General features: G+C 34.8%; 1 protein-coding gene across 1 annotated transcript; it reads left to right on the plus strand.

Moving 5' to 3' along the window:
- Window positions 1-5,801: 5,801 nt before the first annotated feature.
- Window positions 5,802-13,145, plus strand: LOC114298954 (putative methyltransferase PMT10). Its single transcript, XM_082921179.1, has 9 exons — window positions 5,802-6,627; window positions 8,252-8,401; window positions 8,483-8,753; window positions 9,275-9,385; window positions 9,730-9,889; window positions 11,502-11,759; window positions 11,884-12,006; window positions 12,457-12,534; window positions 12,645-13,145. Exons 1-9 carry the CDS (start codon window positions 6,037-6,039, stop codon window positions 12,841-12,843), a joined length of 1,941 nt encoding a protein of 646 aa, XP_082777305.1. The 5' UTR covers window positions 5,802-6,036; the 3' UTR covers window positions 12,844-13,145.
- Window positions 13,146-14,671: the final 1,526 nt, after the last annotated feature.

Here is a 14,671-nt window from a genome sequence, read left to right on the forward strand (position 1 = left end):
AAAAGGGATATGAACAAGGCAAGTGAATGTCGTACTGACTACTGGTTGTGAATGTGTAATTATTTGGTAAATTATTTCAGTCATTATGACACCGTTACTACATAACTTCGCCTTTCCTTATCTGTTTCTGTGATTTACTGAGTTCTTTTATCTTCTTGTAGGATAACTAATACTGAGGACAACGATTGGGCTAAATGGCAATGAAACGAAATAAAACACAAACATCATCGCATGGGCAATGAAGATAATGGTTTTCGCATATCAGTGTGTACTTAAATATGTTGTTCATGCAATGTGTAATATGTAATTTTATGTATAGTCTAGCAAAGACAATTTAATATGTTGTTATTAATATGTAATGTGTTTCTTAGTAACTTTTATAAATAAATATGTTGTCATTAAATTAAATGTGGTGGTGGCAGATGGGTGGTGGTGGGTGGTGATGGGTGGTGGGTGGTGGTGGGTGCCAGATAGGTGGTGGGTGGTGATGGGTGGTGATGGGTGGTGGGTGGTGGGTGGTGGTGACAGGTGGGTGGTTGGTGGTGGTGGTGATAAGTTCACCATTTAAAAGGGTAACAAATAAATAATAATAATAATAATAATAATAATAATAATAATAATAATAATAATAATAATAAATAATTAAATAATATAAAAAAAATAGAAAAGTAAATCATATTTTATTGTTTTATATCACCCGATTTTATAGCAAAATATTATTTTATATGAAGAATGTGTAAAAATTCGCTGGGTACATCTTAAAGTAAGGGTGTATAATTTGTGTAAACGATGGGGTATTCGTTTTAATTTTCTGTACAGAAGTTTATAATAACTTTTTTTTTCCCTTTTCATTAAAAAAAGAATGTTTATTATTAAATATTATTAAATTGTAACTTGTTTTATTTAATTTCAGAACATTAATTTAATTTTATATTATAATTGATGCAGAAAAATTATTTAATAATTGTGTAATTTTTATTCATTTTATTCAAATGAAGGATTTCGTAGACATTTATGAATTACTATTTATTAATTTTTGATCAAATAATTTTTTCAATGCATAATCTTTTTGCACAGATTGTTATAACATTATAACTATGTAATTAAATGATTCCAAAAAAATCCGTCGTTCTTATTCATTACGTGAATAGAAAAGTTTATAACAAAATAACAAAAGTAAAACAATCACAACAAAACTCACCAAATAAATAACCAAAACAAAAAAAGAGAAAAAAATATAACCACCATATCTGTGAACCATTTTACTTGATTTTTAAACAAGTTAAGCATCCTTGTCAGGTGGTGTTGGAGGTGGAGGGAAATGCTGATGGTACAGCTGAGTGACTCGATGGTCAATTAGATCAATGCGGTTCCTTGTCAGTTCAGCGCGTCTCTCTGAGTCTACACGAAACTCACCAAATTGATGAATTAGTGAGTTCTGAGCGGTGGCAATTTCATCGAACCGAGTACCAAATTCATCGAACCGAGTATCCAATGTATTGAGCTGATTAGCCATTTGTTGTTCCCATTGTAGGCGCTGATTGTACCGTTCCTGTTCCAAGGCTAAATAATCAGTCCAGTAATGGGGTTGTTCATTTGGTGGCATGGTATTGTCATTGGGTTCTTCTTCATCAGGTATTGGTTGATTTTCAACATTAATAGAGCCCATTAAGGTGTCAGCACCACCAGCTCGGGTCAGTGTATACTCAGAAATTGGTGAAGTGATTCTGATCCATCCTTCACCTTCAAGGTTCACATCGTGGGCTTTGAAAATTATGGTTAACAAAGGTCCAAAAGGTAGTGACCGGCCACTCAGAGTATCCAATTTTGCAAGCATTATTTCTTTTAGTAATATAAAGCATAAATCTAATTTTTGTCCAATTTCAAAACAATATAACAAGGAAACTTGAAAACATGAAACACTATTATAATGTCCTATTTTGGGAGTGATATTTTCAACTATCCATCGATGGAGAATACGGAGGTGAGGTTTTAAATGGCTGACTTGTAAATTAGTGCCACTAAATCGGTTGTTACAAATTGTGGTATAAATCTGAGTGACATCATCAACAATTTTTTCTAATGCGGCCTTATTTTGAAAATAACATTGTAAATCTTCTGTTTCGACTCCAATAATTTGTGCAAAACGACGGAGAGAGAGTGTGATTCTTTTCCCCTTAACATAAGAGGTAAGACTGAATGGTCATTTTGTTGGTCACCCAGTGTCAAGTGAACATAAAATAATCGTAGAAGATGGGGATATATCTTATTTGGCAAATTATTTAATAGTAATCATCCCATTGTATCTAATTTGCCAAGTAAGAGTGAATCATATTTAGAAAGTAGTTTTACGTTTCTCCCCGTAATAATTGGTCGAGTAATGAAATGTTCATAGGCTTGTTCATAATGATATGTTGCAAAATCATTAGTTGAATAGCCATCATGTTGTTGTTGGGGTGGTGGTAAAGGGTTTGAGGATTCACCAAGTTCGGGCCTGGTTCGTTTTATTCTTGGCATGATTGTTCTTGGCATGATGACTGCAAAAGTAAAAGAAAATTGTATATTACAACATATGAGAGGTAAAAAATATGTATGAAAAATATATCAACCATTAGTACATTTTTGTGCATACAAACTTATTTTTATGTAAAAAATAAATATAAAAAAATTTGGTGACAAAATTTAATTAGGCAGATGCCATAGAAACAGATTTTTATAAAAAAAAATAAAAAACCATAGGAAATGATATTTCTCATTTATATTGGGTTTGTTTCATTCAATTTATTATAACTTAGAAGTTGATAATCAGAAAAATAAATGATAGTGTGACAAAATTAGAACAGAAATCAGAAAATATAACAGATGAAAATGGAACAGATATGACACAAAGCGAACAGATACGGAGGTGGAATGGTGACTGGGCTGGGATGACCGGCCGGATGTCCCGTGGGATGACCGGCCAGTTGTCCTCCTCTTCCCTCCCTCACTCCCTCTGAAGCTAATGTCTGAAGCTAATATCTGAAGTTAATATGAAGATGAATTGGCATCAAAACTAACTTATAAATTATGGAAGTGGAGAAGGAGGACCTAATGAGATGGTGGATATGCTTCTATTTCTCTAATTTTTGTTTTCTGATGTAATTGAAGAAGGTGTTTCTGAGATGGTGAAGTTGGTGTGGTAAACGGAATGAGATTCAAATTTAATAGAAAGGGTGAGCTTCAAAAAGTTCAGTTCGGAATTTTTTTTTATTTACTTTTTATTTGTTAAATATTATTTGATTTTAATATTATTACTTTTTATATATATATATCACATTCGTGTACTGAGTACACAGCTGCAGCCTCTCCTTTTTCTTTATCTCAGTATTGAACACACGGCTATGAAACAATAGGGGGTAGGTAATAAGTAAGTGAAATTACTATCTTACCCTTTATATTTTGTTCTATGTAATCACTTTATATTTAAGTCAAGAGGGGCATAATAGTCATTTTGTATGTCAATCCCACAATTATATGAGCTCAACGGGTACAATAATGCATTGCATTTCTGTTGCCACATATGGACGAAATTCATAACATGTAATAAATGGAAAAAAAAATTGATAATGTTTTGTAAGATTTACGTTATGATTTGTATTTTAAAATATTAAATTTAGTGTATTTATTCCTTCTTTATTAATATGTATTTTCAAAAGTTGTTGACTTTAACAAAATGTTAGAAAACAATTAAAAACGTATTTTACAAATGAATTGATAGAAAAATTAATTGGCAGAAAATAATTGACATAGGTTTATTTTAAAATGAAGAAATTATTTCGAAAAAACAATTATTCAAAAAAATTACAAAATAAAAAATTAATTGACAAAAAAAATAAAATTTTAATTTCAGTAATTTAAAAATAGTTTGGTTATTATTGTTGATAAAAAATATGGATATCAACATATGAGTTGTGTGTTTGATGATAAATTATTGGTTGAATTAAGTTTTGAAAATTATTTTCAAAACACACCACCAAACAAATTTTCACATTTCACATGTCACATCAAACTTTCAAAACTTAATTCAAAATACATTTTTAAAACACAATTCAACACTCTATTTAAAAACCATAACCAAACGAATTTTCTACACTCAAATCATAATTCTATAATTCACAAATTCAAAATACAATTTATACTCTCAAATCATATTTACAAAACACAACCAAATGCAGGCTTATATATTTGTCAAAAATCTGTATAATTTACTGAATAAAATATAAAAAAGAGTAGATAGAGAGTAGGAATGGCAACGGGTCGGGCCGGGGCCGGGGATCGCACTCCCCATCCCCGATCCCCGAAGGTGAAAAAATCCCCGTCCCCGCCCCCGATCCCCGGCGGGGAACCCATCACTCCCCCCGCCCTCGCCCCCGCCCCCGCCCCCGCCCCCTAACGCGGATCGGGTTTCCCCGACCCCGAAATATCCCCGACCATTTTTTTTTTTTGGTTCAACACACAATACAAGAACAACAATTTAATCTGTTTTGCAACAACATTCATCAACAGTTTAATCTGTTTTCAACAACAATCATCATCAACAACTCAAAAAAAAAAAAAAATAGAAATTGAAGAGGAGAACGCAGATCTGAAATTGCAGAGTAGATGGCTGAAATTTGAAAACAGATCTGCAAAAAAAAAATAATAATAAAACAAAATCACTTCATCATTCCATAAACTCAGATATGTAAATTTAGAGGGGAAAAAGAAAAAGAAAAAAAAAAGGATTGAAACAGATATATATACATATATATACACTCAGATATATATACATATACATATACATATACATATATGTATGTATGTCAACCCTAGATTGAAATCCCTAAATCGATTAGTTTAACGCGAGAAAGAGAGAGAGATAACCTTGAAATCCCTAGATCGAAATCCCTAGATCGATTAGCGACAGTGAAAGAGGATCGACAGTGAGAGATGAGCAGCGATGAGGGAGGATCAGCAGTGGTGAGGGATGAGCGGTGGCCGTCGTTGTGTGAGAGTGAGAGTGAGAGTGAGAGTGAGGGACGAGCAGTGGCCGTCGTTGTGCGAGAGAGAGAGAGAGAGCAGCGTTGTGTGAGAGTGAGAGAGAGGGAGCAGTGTATATAAACCAAACCCTACACACACACACATATATATATATATATATAGAGGAGGGCATAAGAGTAATCTTACCTCGGGGCTAAACGGGGCGGGGGTTGGGGGCGGGGGTCGGGGGCGGGGCCGGGGCGGGTCCGGGGTTGGGACATGTATCCCCGTCCCCGGCCCGAACATCATCGGAGATTTTTTTTTGAATACCATCCCCGGCCCGTGGGGGATATTTTCGGGGAATAACCGTTCAATTCGAGGTCGGGGGGTCGGGTCACCGTCGAGCCGGGTTCAGATTACCATCCCTAATAGAGAGGGTCATTCCAGCTGACAACTACCATAAAATTCTCAAAAATAAAAAATAAAATTACTCCTAGGTGGACTTTTGGCCAAGTTTTTTATGAAAAATGCTTGGGAGCACTATTAGTGCTCCTATTAATTAGGTGGCAGTGGGTCTCGTCATTAATGATGTGATGTTTTGATCTTGGAGTTATATTTTTTATTTTTTTAATACATTAATACTATTAATAGTGATGTTTTTAGTGGAATGAATCATTGTTGATTTTTTATATAGTATAATTTTTATTATAAATATTATACATTTTAATATAAATATAAATATAATTATAATTATCGACGGTCAACAACATTTTGCATAAAAAACGGTGGGTATCCCAATTTCATATCATACGTAGACTCTACTACAAGTAGCTCCTCCTCCGCCCCCTCCTCCTCCTCGTCCTGCTATTAAACTAACCAGCTCCATCGTTGACTGCACGATCCTCTCTCTCTCTCTCTCTCTCTCTCTCTATCTACATATGTATCTTTCTCTCTCTATATCTATCTCCCACCTATAGATATATGGAACAGGTAAAAGATTGAACACTGAAGAAGAGTGTACAAAGCAAAAAAATCACCATGAAAGCTGCTAAAACCTTCCAATCACCAGACCACCACCACATCACATCCTCCACCTTCCTCAAAATCATCATTCTCTCTTTCCTCTCTCTCTCCCTCCTCCTCTTCCTCCTCTTCTCCCACTTCGACCCACAACTACAACTCCCCTCCTTCTCCTCCCCCACCACCACCGCCGCCACCGCCACCGCCATTCCCATTTCAAATGCGCTGCCGCCCGACGCTTTTGCACCTCTGCCGCCGCCCAAGGCGGTGCAGAGGACTGGGATTGTGGACGAGAACGGCCTCATGACGGACGATTTTGTGGTGGGAGAGTTCGATCCGAGTGTAATCGAGAGTGTGGTCAATAATGGTGCCACCAATCGGAGGAGGAAATGGAGGGTTAGGTTTGGGAAGTTTATGGTTTGTGATGAGAGTATGACAGAGTATATACCCTGTTTGGACAATGTGAAGGCGATTTCGAGCTTCAATTCCACGGAGAGAGGTGACAAGTACGAGCGGCATTGTCCTCAGAAAGGGAAGGGCTTGAATTGTTTGGTGCCGAGGCCTAAAGGGTATACGCTTCACATTCCATGGCCAAAAAGCAGAGATGAGGTGAAAAAAAAAAAAAAAGTAACTGAATATTTGATTTGGTTTCTTGAATTTCTTCTTCTTGGGCTTGACTTTAATTTGTTCTCAATTGATTCATTGGATTTTGCATGTTTGGGTTACTAATTATGGAATTGACTATGTAAATTGTTACTTGTATTTGAATGTCATAAATTATGTGTTGTTTGTAATCAAATGATATGAAGTTGATTTCACTAGTGGCATGTTTGATTGGGTGGATTAGAGTATGGGATTGGGATTATTAATCTGTGGGCCCAATTATCCTATGTTTGTTTTAACATTTTGGTTTAGGATTATTAATCCAATGGATAATTAATCCAACAAATTTGTAGTATTATTAGTAATAGGGTAGGGGTGGGATTATTAATCCAATGGATATTAATCCAATTGGATAATGAATACCACACTAATTTAATAGGATTATTAATACTTCACTATTAGTCTTGTGAATCAAACATGACCTAGGGGTACTAAAAGTGAGTTTGTGCAAATAGTGTCATAGGTTAGGTTAGGTCAATAAACAATCCATCTCTACTTACAACCTCGTATTGGTATGCTCAATATTCCATACTATAGAATGGAAGTTTAGTTCCATTAGAGCTAACAGAATATCTGGTGTGTTTCGTTTTGGCCAAGCGCTGGGTTGTTGGTAAGGAGCATGAGCGGGTGGGGAGCTCACACAAGTAAGTGAAGCACTCCTGTAGGGCCTTTCTGAAGTGTGGCCCATACATGGCTGGGGGGAAAAGAAAAGGTAGGGGGATATGGGGAGCCTTAGCCCTTAGAATCGAATTCTAAACTGGCGTGGCCCTGCTGCATGCTTCTGATCAATAGAACAGGAAGAGGATAGTGATTCGATCCACCCATTTTTGGGGCCTTCCGCCTTACACACATAAAATTGGATTGCCTGAATCACGGCTCACAAGTATTATATACTATGTTCAGAGAACAATTTGAAATGGAAATCAAGAAAAAATTTCTAGTCATAAAATCAGAAATGCATTAACTGTGCAACAAGTTATTTATTTTTTAGTACTATTATGCTTTTTTGATGTACATGTATGTGAACGACAGCTAATAGGCACACTGAGTTGAATGAAAAAGTTGAAATAATGTTGGGATTGAGAGTACTGGATTTAGGTTATTCACTATTCTACAAGAGATGTAGGTTAAGTTAATTATCAAAGATGACCCAAAGAAAATGGGATTAAAAAAAAAAAAAGGAAAAAAAAAAAGATTTGATAGAAAACAATATATTTCAAAATGCTAACTTTAACAATATTCTTCAATCTCTTTCCACGACAAGGCTTTCCCTTTCTTCTCCTGCATATTAATGTTGACATTTTTGTTTCTGTTTCTCTAAAGCTTTGTATCCATTATCTATTTGACTTTAGAAAATCCTTTTAGTGCTCTTTTGTGGTTCCTATTAGTATCCTCTATATATAAGTTGTGATATTACTGTAAAGTTAAATTAATAATGCTTAAGAATTGCATCGAGTGAATTCTTTCCTTTTCTTTTTTCTTTTTAATTTTTTGAATTTACTTGCAAGTATGTGACTGTTTACTTAATTCAAAGGAGAACTTCTCTACTTACTTTGAGATTTTATTACAGGTGTGGTTCAACAATGTACCCCATATGCGCCTGGTCGAAGATAAAGGAGGCCAAAATTGGATATCAAGAAAAAACGATAAATTTATATTTCCAGGAGGTGGAACACAGTTTATCCATGGGGCAGATCAGTACTTGGATCAGATTTCCAATGTTGGCTACTTCTTCATTTCTACTGTGTTTTATATTTTATGTAGATGAAATTAACCCTCATTTTACGATTTGAGCATGCAGATGGTCCCTGGCATTGCATTTGGGCAAAACACCCGAGTTGCCTTGGATGTTGGTTGTGGAGTAGCAAGTTTTGGTGCCTACTTACTCAGTCGTAATGTGACCACTCTTTCAATAGCACCAAAAGATGTTCATGAGAACCAGATTCAATTTGCTCTCGAGCGAGGTGTGCCTGCCATGGTGGCTGTATTTGCAACACACCGTCTGTTGTATCCTAGCCAGGCATTTGACTTGATACATTGTTCTAGTTGCAATATTAACTGGGCTCGTGATGGTATACCTTTGCAATTTAATCTTTCAGTATTAAGATGAAATAATTATTAATGATAGGCGCATTTTTTCCCCTGTGCCTTCTCATCATTATTATGTGGTCAATTCATGTATCCAATACCTACTTCATTTTCATTTTTTATTAAGGTGCATCAGAACTGTCTTTTCTTCTTCTTTTTTATCTCCTCCCTCTGTTCCAAAATATTAGTCCTTTCTGGAAATCTAACTTTTTTTGGTAGTACAATTATTATACTTCAAAAATATTAACTTTCCAAAACTACCCTCTTTTTTTTTTGGGAAACATCAATTGTCAATTGTACTTCTTGTGTATATTAATATTAACGAATTTAATAGAAGAGCAAAATAGAAAATTTATGTCATTTTAGTCCTTAATTTTTCATAAGGGACTAATATTTTGGGACGTTGGGAGTAATTGTTGAAGGAATGAACATGTCTTATATTTGGTGGATGCTGTTCCTGCCTTATTGATGTTAATTGTCCTTTTTTTGTTTGGTTGTTGTGAAGATGGAATTTTGCTTCTTGAGGTCAACAGGATGCTGAGGGCAGGGGGACACTTTGTTTGGGCAGCACAATCTGTCTATGAGCATGAAGATAACTCGCAAGAACAATGGGAAGGTAAGCATCATGTCCAAACTAACTTGTAAAAAAACTAAAACCTAGAAAAGGAATCATGTCAAAATTACTAAAGTACATTGGTCAGGAACTATTGAATTCTACCCTGCTCACGGTGGGCGGAACTTCTTCTAAAATACAGTTCAAAGGTTATTAGTTTTTTTTATTATTATTGTGAATATTGTGTAATTCTGAAGTTATATAGAGCTGTGTGTATATGTGTTTTACTCATTTTTGTGATATTTTCGTTTTTCTGGTTTCTAGCATGATGGTATGACATTGCATCTTCTTCTCTTTCCTTGTATCATATCTCTTCATTGCTGATTCCTGACCTTAATTGTGCACAGAAATGGAGAACCTTTCTTGGCGTATTTGTTGGGAACTTATAAAGAGGGAAGGGTACATTGCTATATGGAGGAAGCCTCTGGGCAACAACTGCTATGTTAATCGGCATCCTCAATTACAACCTCCTATATGTGAAGCCAATGACGATCCAGACAATGTTTGGTATGTCCAACTTTACCCCCATTGAGTTTCAACATTACATGGAAACTGTCTTTATAATTTGTTTGAGCATTTTTGTATATAGACCAACATTTTTGTATCAAGCATGCATATCAAATTCATATCGATCACATGAATGATCAAATGTACTAATCAGTGTTTGACCCCGAGATGTTGATACATAAAGAAAAGAGATTGATTTTTCTAAGGGCAATGAGATTTCATTTTGGTTACGGTAGCAGAAAATTGGGGTTTGGTCAAATAGCCAAGTGCCATTACTTTTGGATGTCTGTTAGTAATGTCTCTGACTTGACTTGGACCTGAATATTGCACAGAACTGTCAGAAAGACAAACTTTATTTATTTAATGGCTCTACAAAATCAGTCAACTGGCTATTTGAGAATTTAGCATGATAAATTACGTTTGGAACCTGTTTAATCCCAGAGTTTGCAAGGAACTATATTCTTCAAAAACTGTATTTCTAGTTCAGATATAATTAATTGGATTTGTGAACAAAATATGCTGACAGCAAGCACTTCAGGGAATGATGGATGTGTGGTTTGAATTTTTCACACATTTACATGTCAAGATGTTAGTAAAATTCTGGTTTGGGGTAAATTGGCACATTATTCGACGGGGAAAACCAAATTCCACAAAAACAGAAAGACGATCAAGCAATGTGGTTGAGTTCTATGCCTTAATAGATTTAAGGACTTCTTTGGAGTATGTCGATTGATTGAATCAAACTAAAACTGATAGTGTATTACTGAAATTGTCACTTGTTACAAGCTGTCAAACAAGAACAAATAACAAGAATACAAAGATAACCGATTTACTAAAAGCTAATTGGTACTCCTAGTTAAAAGAAGCTACTCCTAGATAATTGCTACTCTTAGTTTTCACAGGTTTGTGAATGGGTTTGAAGATCCTTTACTTTGAATTCCCAGCTTTTGTTCCTTTGCACTGGCCACAACTGCTGCAGCCACATGTCCCTCCTTAATTCCTTGATACACGCAAGCATGCGCTCTCCACCATTTGGAAAGATCCTTCACTTGCTGTAACTGCTCTCCACTTCTGTGACCACATGCTTCTGGCTGCACCCTTGAAACACAACTCTACTTCAAAGGACTTGTCCACCTTGCACGTTCCTTACTTCAGGTCACCCATTAATTCATCTGAGCCATGTCAGCACCTCTGTCAACAGGCCAAATTCAATATTTTAGTACCAACACAAGACCTCTCCTTTTTTATCCATCATACCTCACTAACATTGGGAAGAGAGAGTGTATGTGTTTGTTTAAGTAATCTGAATGTTTCCTCTTCAGCTAAAAGCCTAAAGCATCTTCGTTCATTCACTAATAACACATGGAAAGAGAGATCAAATATCTATTTAAAGGCACAATCCCATATGAATTATTTACTTCCCTGTTGCTGGTGTTCTTAGAATTGCTCCAAGGTTGTAACAGATTATTTAAACCCTACGTCCAAGTTGTTACCCCATATCCTCAAGTCAATAATTTCTTACCCATGAATTTAGTTTATCTTTTAATTAGTGACGAACAAAATCTTTTCAATTTCGACACAAAAATCTAAATATATTGATGCATTCTTGCAGGTATGTCAGTCTGAAGGCATGTATCACTCCGTTACCTGAGAATGGTTATGGGGCTAATGTTACTATCTGGCCCACACGCCTTCATTATCCACCAGACAGGCTACTTACCATAAAAATGGATGCCTACAATTCCCGAAAGGAAATATTCAGAGCAGAGTCAAAATATTGGAACGATCTTGTAAATGGTTATGTTAATGCCTACAATTGGAAAGACTTACACCTACGAAACGTGATGGACATGAAGGCTGGATATGGAGGGTAACTTCTTTTTCTTCTTCTTTTTCATCTCTTTATATATGTTTACCCTTCTCTAATTCTGGAAGAGTGCTTTTTCATTTTGATTGTTTGAATTCCTATATCATGGGAACTTTGTTCATGGCAGGTTTGCTGCAGCATTACATGATTATGGGATTGATTGCTGGGTTATGAATGTTGTTCCTCTTAGTGGTTTTAATACATTGCCCGTTATTTATGACCGTGGGCTCGTGGGAGTTATGCATGACTGGTATGGGCAATGCACTTTTTCGACTTCTGGTTGAGAACAAATTCACTTTTCCTAATTCCATGTGGTTGAATAGCTCAGACCTCTTAATTATAATCTTTAAATCCTTCTTTCAAACTAAATCATCATCATTGTATCAATTCATTATAGATCAATGGTACTTGTGCCTGAAGTCGACTCGAGGCATCTGAAAATTTTCACTGATTTCAGTCCACCGAGATTCTATAACTTGAGAAGATCTTTAGAATGTTGGTTTTTAAAGCTTATCATGCTCTGCCTTGTGCTATGGAATAAGAAATAGTGGTTCATAACTCTAGATAGTTATTAAATCGTCCAAGAACTGCTTTTTTGTTATCAAACCATTTTCTGTTATCACACAAGGCACTGCAATGTGTGAGATTTTTCATTAATCCTCTTTTGGCTCTTTTAGTAAGATCTTCAAATCTGTCACAGGTGTGAGCCATTTGACACTTACCCAAGAACATATGACCTACTGAACGCAGCGGGACTCTTCTCTATAGAGGAAAAAAGGTACAATTCTTGGTCTTTCTTGTTTGTATTGTGCTTTATTTCATGCATTATACACCTTGTATTTTTTGGAAGAACATTACTTTATGTATCACTAACTAAAATTGAAGCAGATGTGATATCTCAACAATCATGCTTGAGATGGATCGAATTTTAAGGCCAGGTGGGCATGTTTATATTCGTGACACTGCCATTGTTATTGAAGAACTTAAAGATATCGCAACTGCCATGGGATGGGAGACCTTATTATTTGACACCATTGAGGGACCGCATGCTACCTATAAGCTTTTGTTCGGTGCGAAGCCAGTGTAACATGATTGCTTTTCTTTTTCTTTTTCTTTTTTTACTTTTAAAGATTATTTTTTGTCTGAATAATCTCTATATATCTTTCTTCTTCTTCTTCTTCTTCTTCTTCTTCTTTTTATTTTTATTAATTTATTTTGTTGAAAGATTGGAAGTCCTTAAATTAGACGAGAAAATAGAGATGGGTTGAAACAGACTAATTGTAATTTGTCTGTACATTAATCAGTCAAGTCATGGATAGCACCCCAACAGAAGGATCTAAAGAAGAATTTCACATCAATATTTTATAGAATGGAATTTTTTTGTTTTTATTTTTATTGTTTTTATTTATTCTATGCAGCAGCAATGAAATATCTGACAATTTGCTTGATATTTTTTCAATGGTTACTTTCCATTTCACTTTCCGAGTTCAATTGTCTTGTATATTGGTTACTTGATCATAAATATATATGAGGAATAATATAAACGTAATGAAAAGATGGAAAAGTTCTTGGAAACATGTTAATGAATTCCAAGAATGTTTCTCAAGAATTTTCAAAAAGTTTTCTAAAGAGTTTCCAGAAAGATTCATAAATGTTTCCACATGCAATCTTGTAAAGTTTCTTGAAATTTCCATCTTCCATCCCACTTAACAATTCTCACAACCAGAAAAATGAGAAAAATTTCAATGAATATTGTTAGGAGGTCTCCTGTATATTGTTTTGGTGATTTCACAACAGTACCTTTGTTTTCTGTTTGTTTCGTTTGTTTTGTTTTATTTGTTTTTGGGAAGTGTTCCATAACTTGAGATGAGAGACCCTATAGATGGCTAATTGATCTTGGTCTAAATTCTGTAGTAGCAATGCAATGTGAAATGTTGTTGAAATCTATTGAACTCCAAAGAAAAGTACCTAAATTGTGCTGAAAAATTCAAAAAATATAAGAATGTGTAAGAATTTAAACATTCCAACAATCATTCTTGTTAGAGATGCAATCCAATACATTTAAAAGTATTGCTTACTATGATTTAACCCGACAGTCAACTTCAACCCAAAAGGCACCTCCATAATGCAAGTTTATCATGGACATTGTTTGCAACTAATGCTGGATGCTAACATTTCTCAAGCTTTAAATGATGAAACTACAAATACAAAAATTATGCAAAAGAAAGCATATCATTATAATGATTTTTCCATCATTTTCTACAAGGATCTACGCTAGGAGAAATTTTCAGGATTATCTTCCAAAAATTCTTATATGTTCCAAAGTACAAGACTTCCAAATTATGTTTAAATCTTAACAAATTGAGAGTTACACATTCACACTATTATAATTTGATGAGATTAAGTTGAAGTCTGGTTAAAAATCATGGCAATACATGAAGCTAGGAGGAGAAAATGATCCATGTATAACAGACCACATTCACAGTAACAATCAAAGTTTTGTCCTAAAAAAATGCTATACAAAAAAACGAAAAAAAAAAAAAACAAATTTTTCTTACAAATTGAGTTGGTATGTAATAATAAAACATTTGAAAAAATAGGATGAGAAATGATGGTGTGTCCGTATTATTATCAAACCAATTGAAATCCAAACTCTCTCCGAAGAACTTTTAATTCACCAATAAACCTTATAAAAATTAAAAGATAGGGTCAATTACCAAAGAAAGGCACAAGATAAAAAAAAAGTTCTATTAATGATAAAAAGATAATACAAGAATCTTATATGACCATGACACATATACCTAAGAAACAAAATACATATGCATTCAAAACTATCACTGACTTAAACAATATACCTCAACCTTTCTAGTTCCTCCACAAATATAAACTAACATCAAAAACAAAAAAAAACTTCT

This window comes from Camellia sinensis, chromosome 3 (genome assembly GCF_055761805.1).
Source record: "Camellia sinensis isolate YWXY chromosome 3, ASM5576180v1, whole genome shotgun sequence".
Classification (NCBI taxonomy): domain Eukaryota; kingdom Viridiplantae; phylum Streptophyta; class Magnoliopsida; order Ericales; family Theaceae; genus Camellia; species Camellia sinensis.

Bases quoted from the DNA above. Each gene is read 5' to 3' on its own strand.
- LOC114298954 (XM_082921179.1), top strand. From the start codon at position 6,037: ATGAAAGCTGCTAAAACCTTCCAATCACCAGACCACCACCACATCACA. The intron at 12,007-12,456 runs GTATGGGCAATG...AATCTGTCACAG, and splicing joins GTGGGAGTTATGCATGACTG to GTGTGAGCCATTTGACACTT. The intron at 12,535-12,644 runs GTACAATTCTTG...AAATTGAAGCAG, and splicing joins TTCTCTATAGAGGAAAAAAG to ATGTGATATCTCAACAATCA.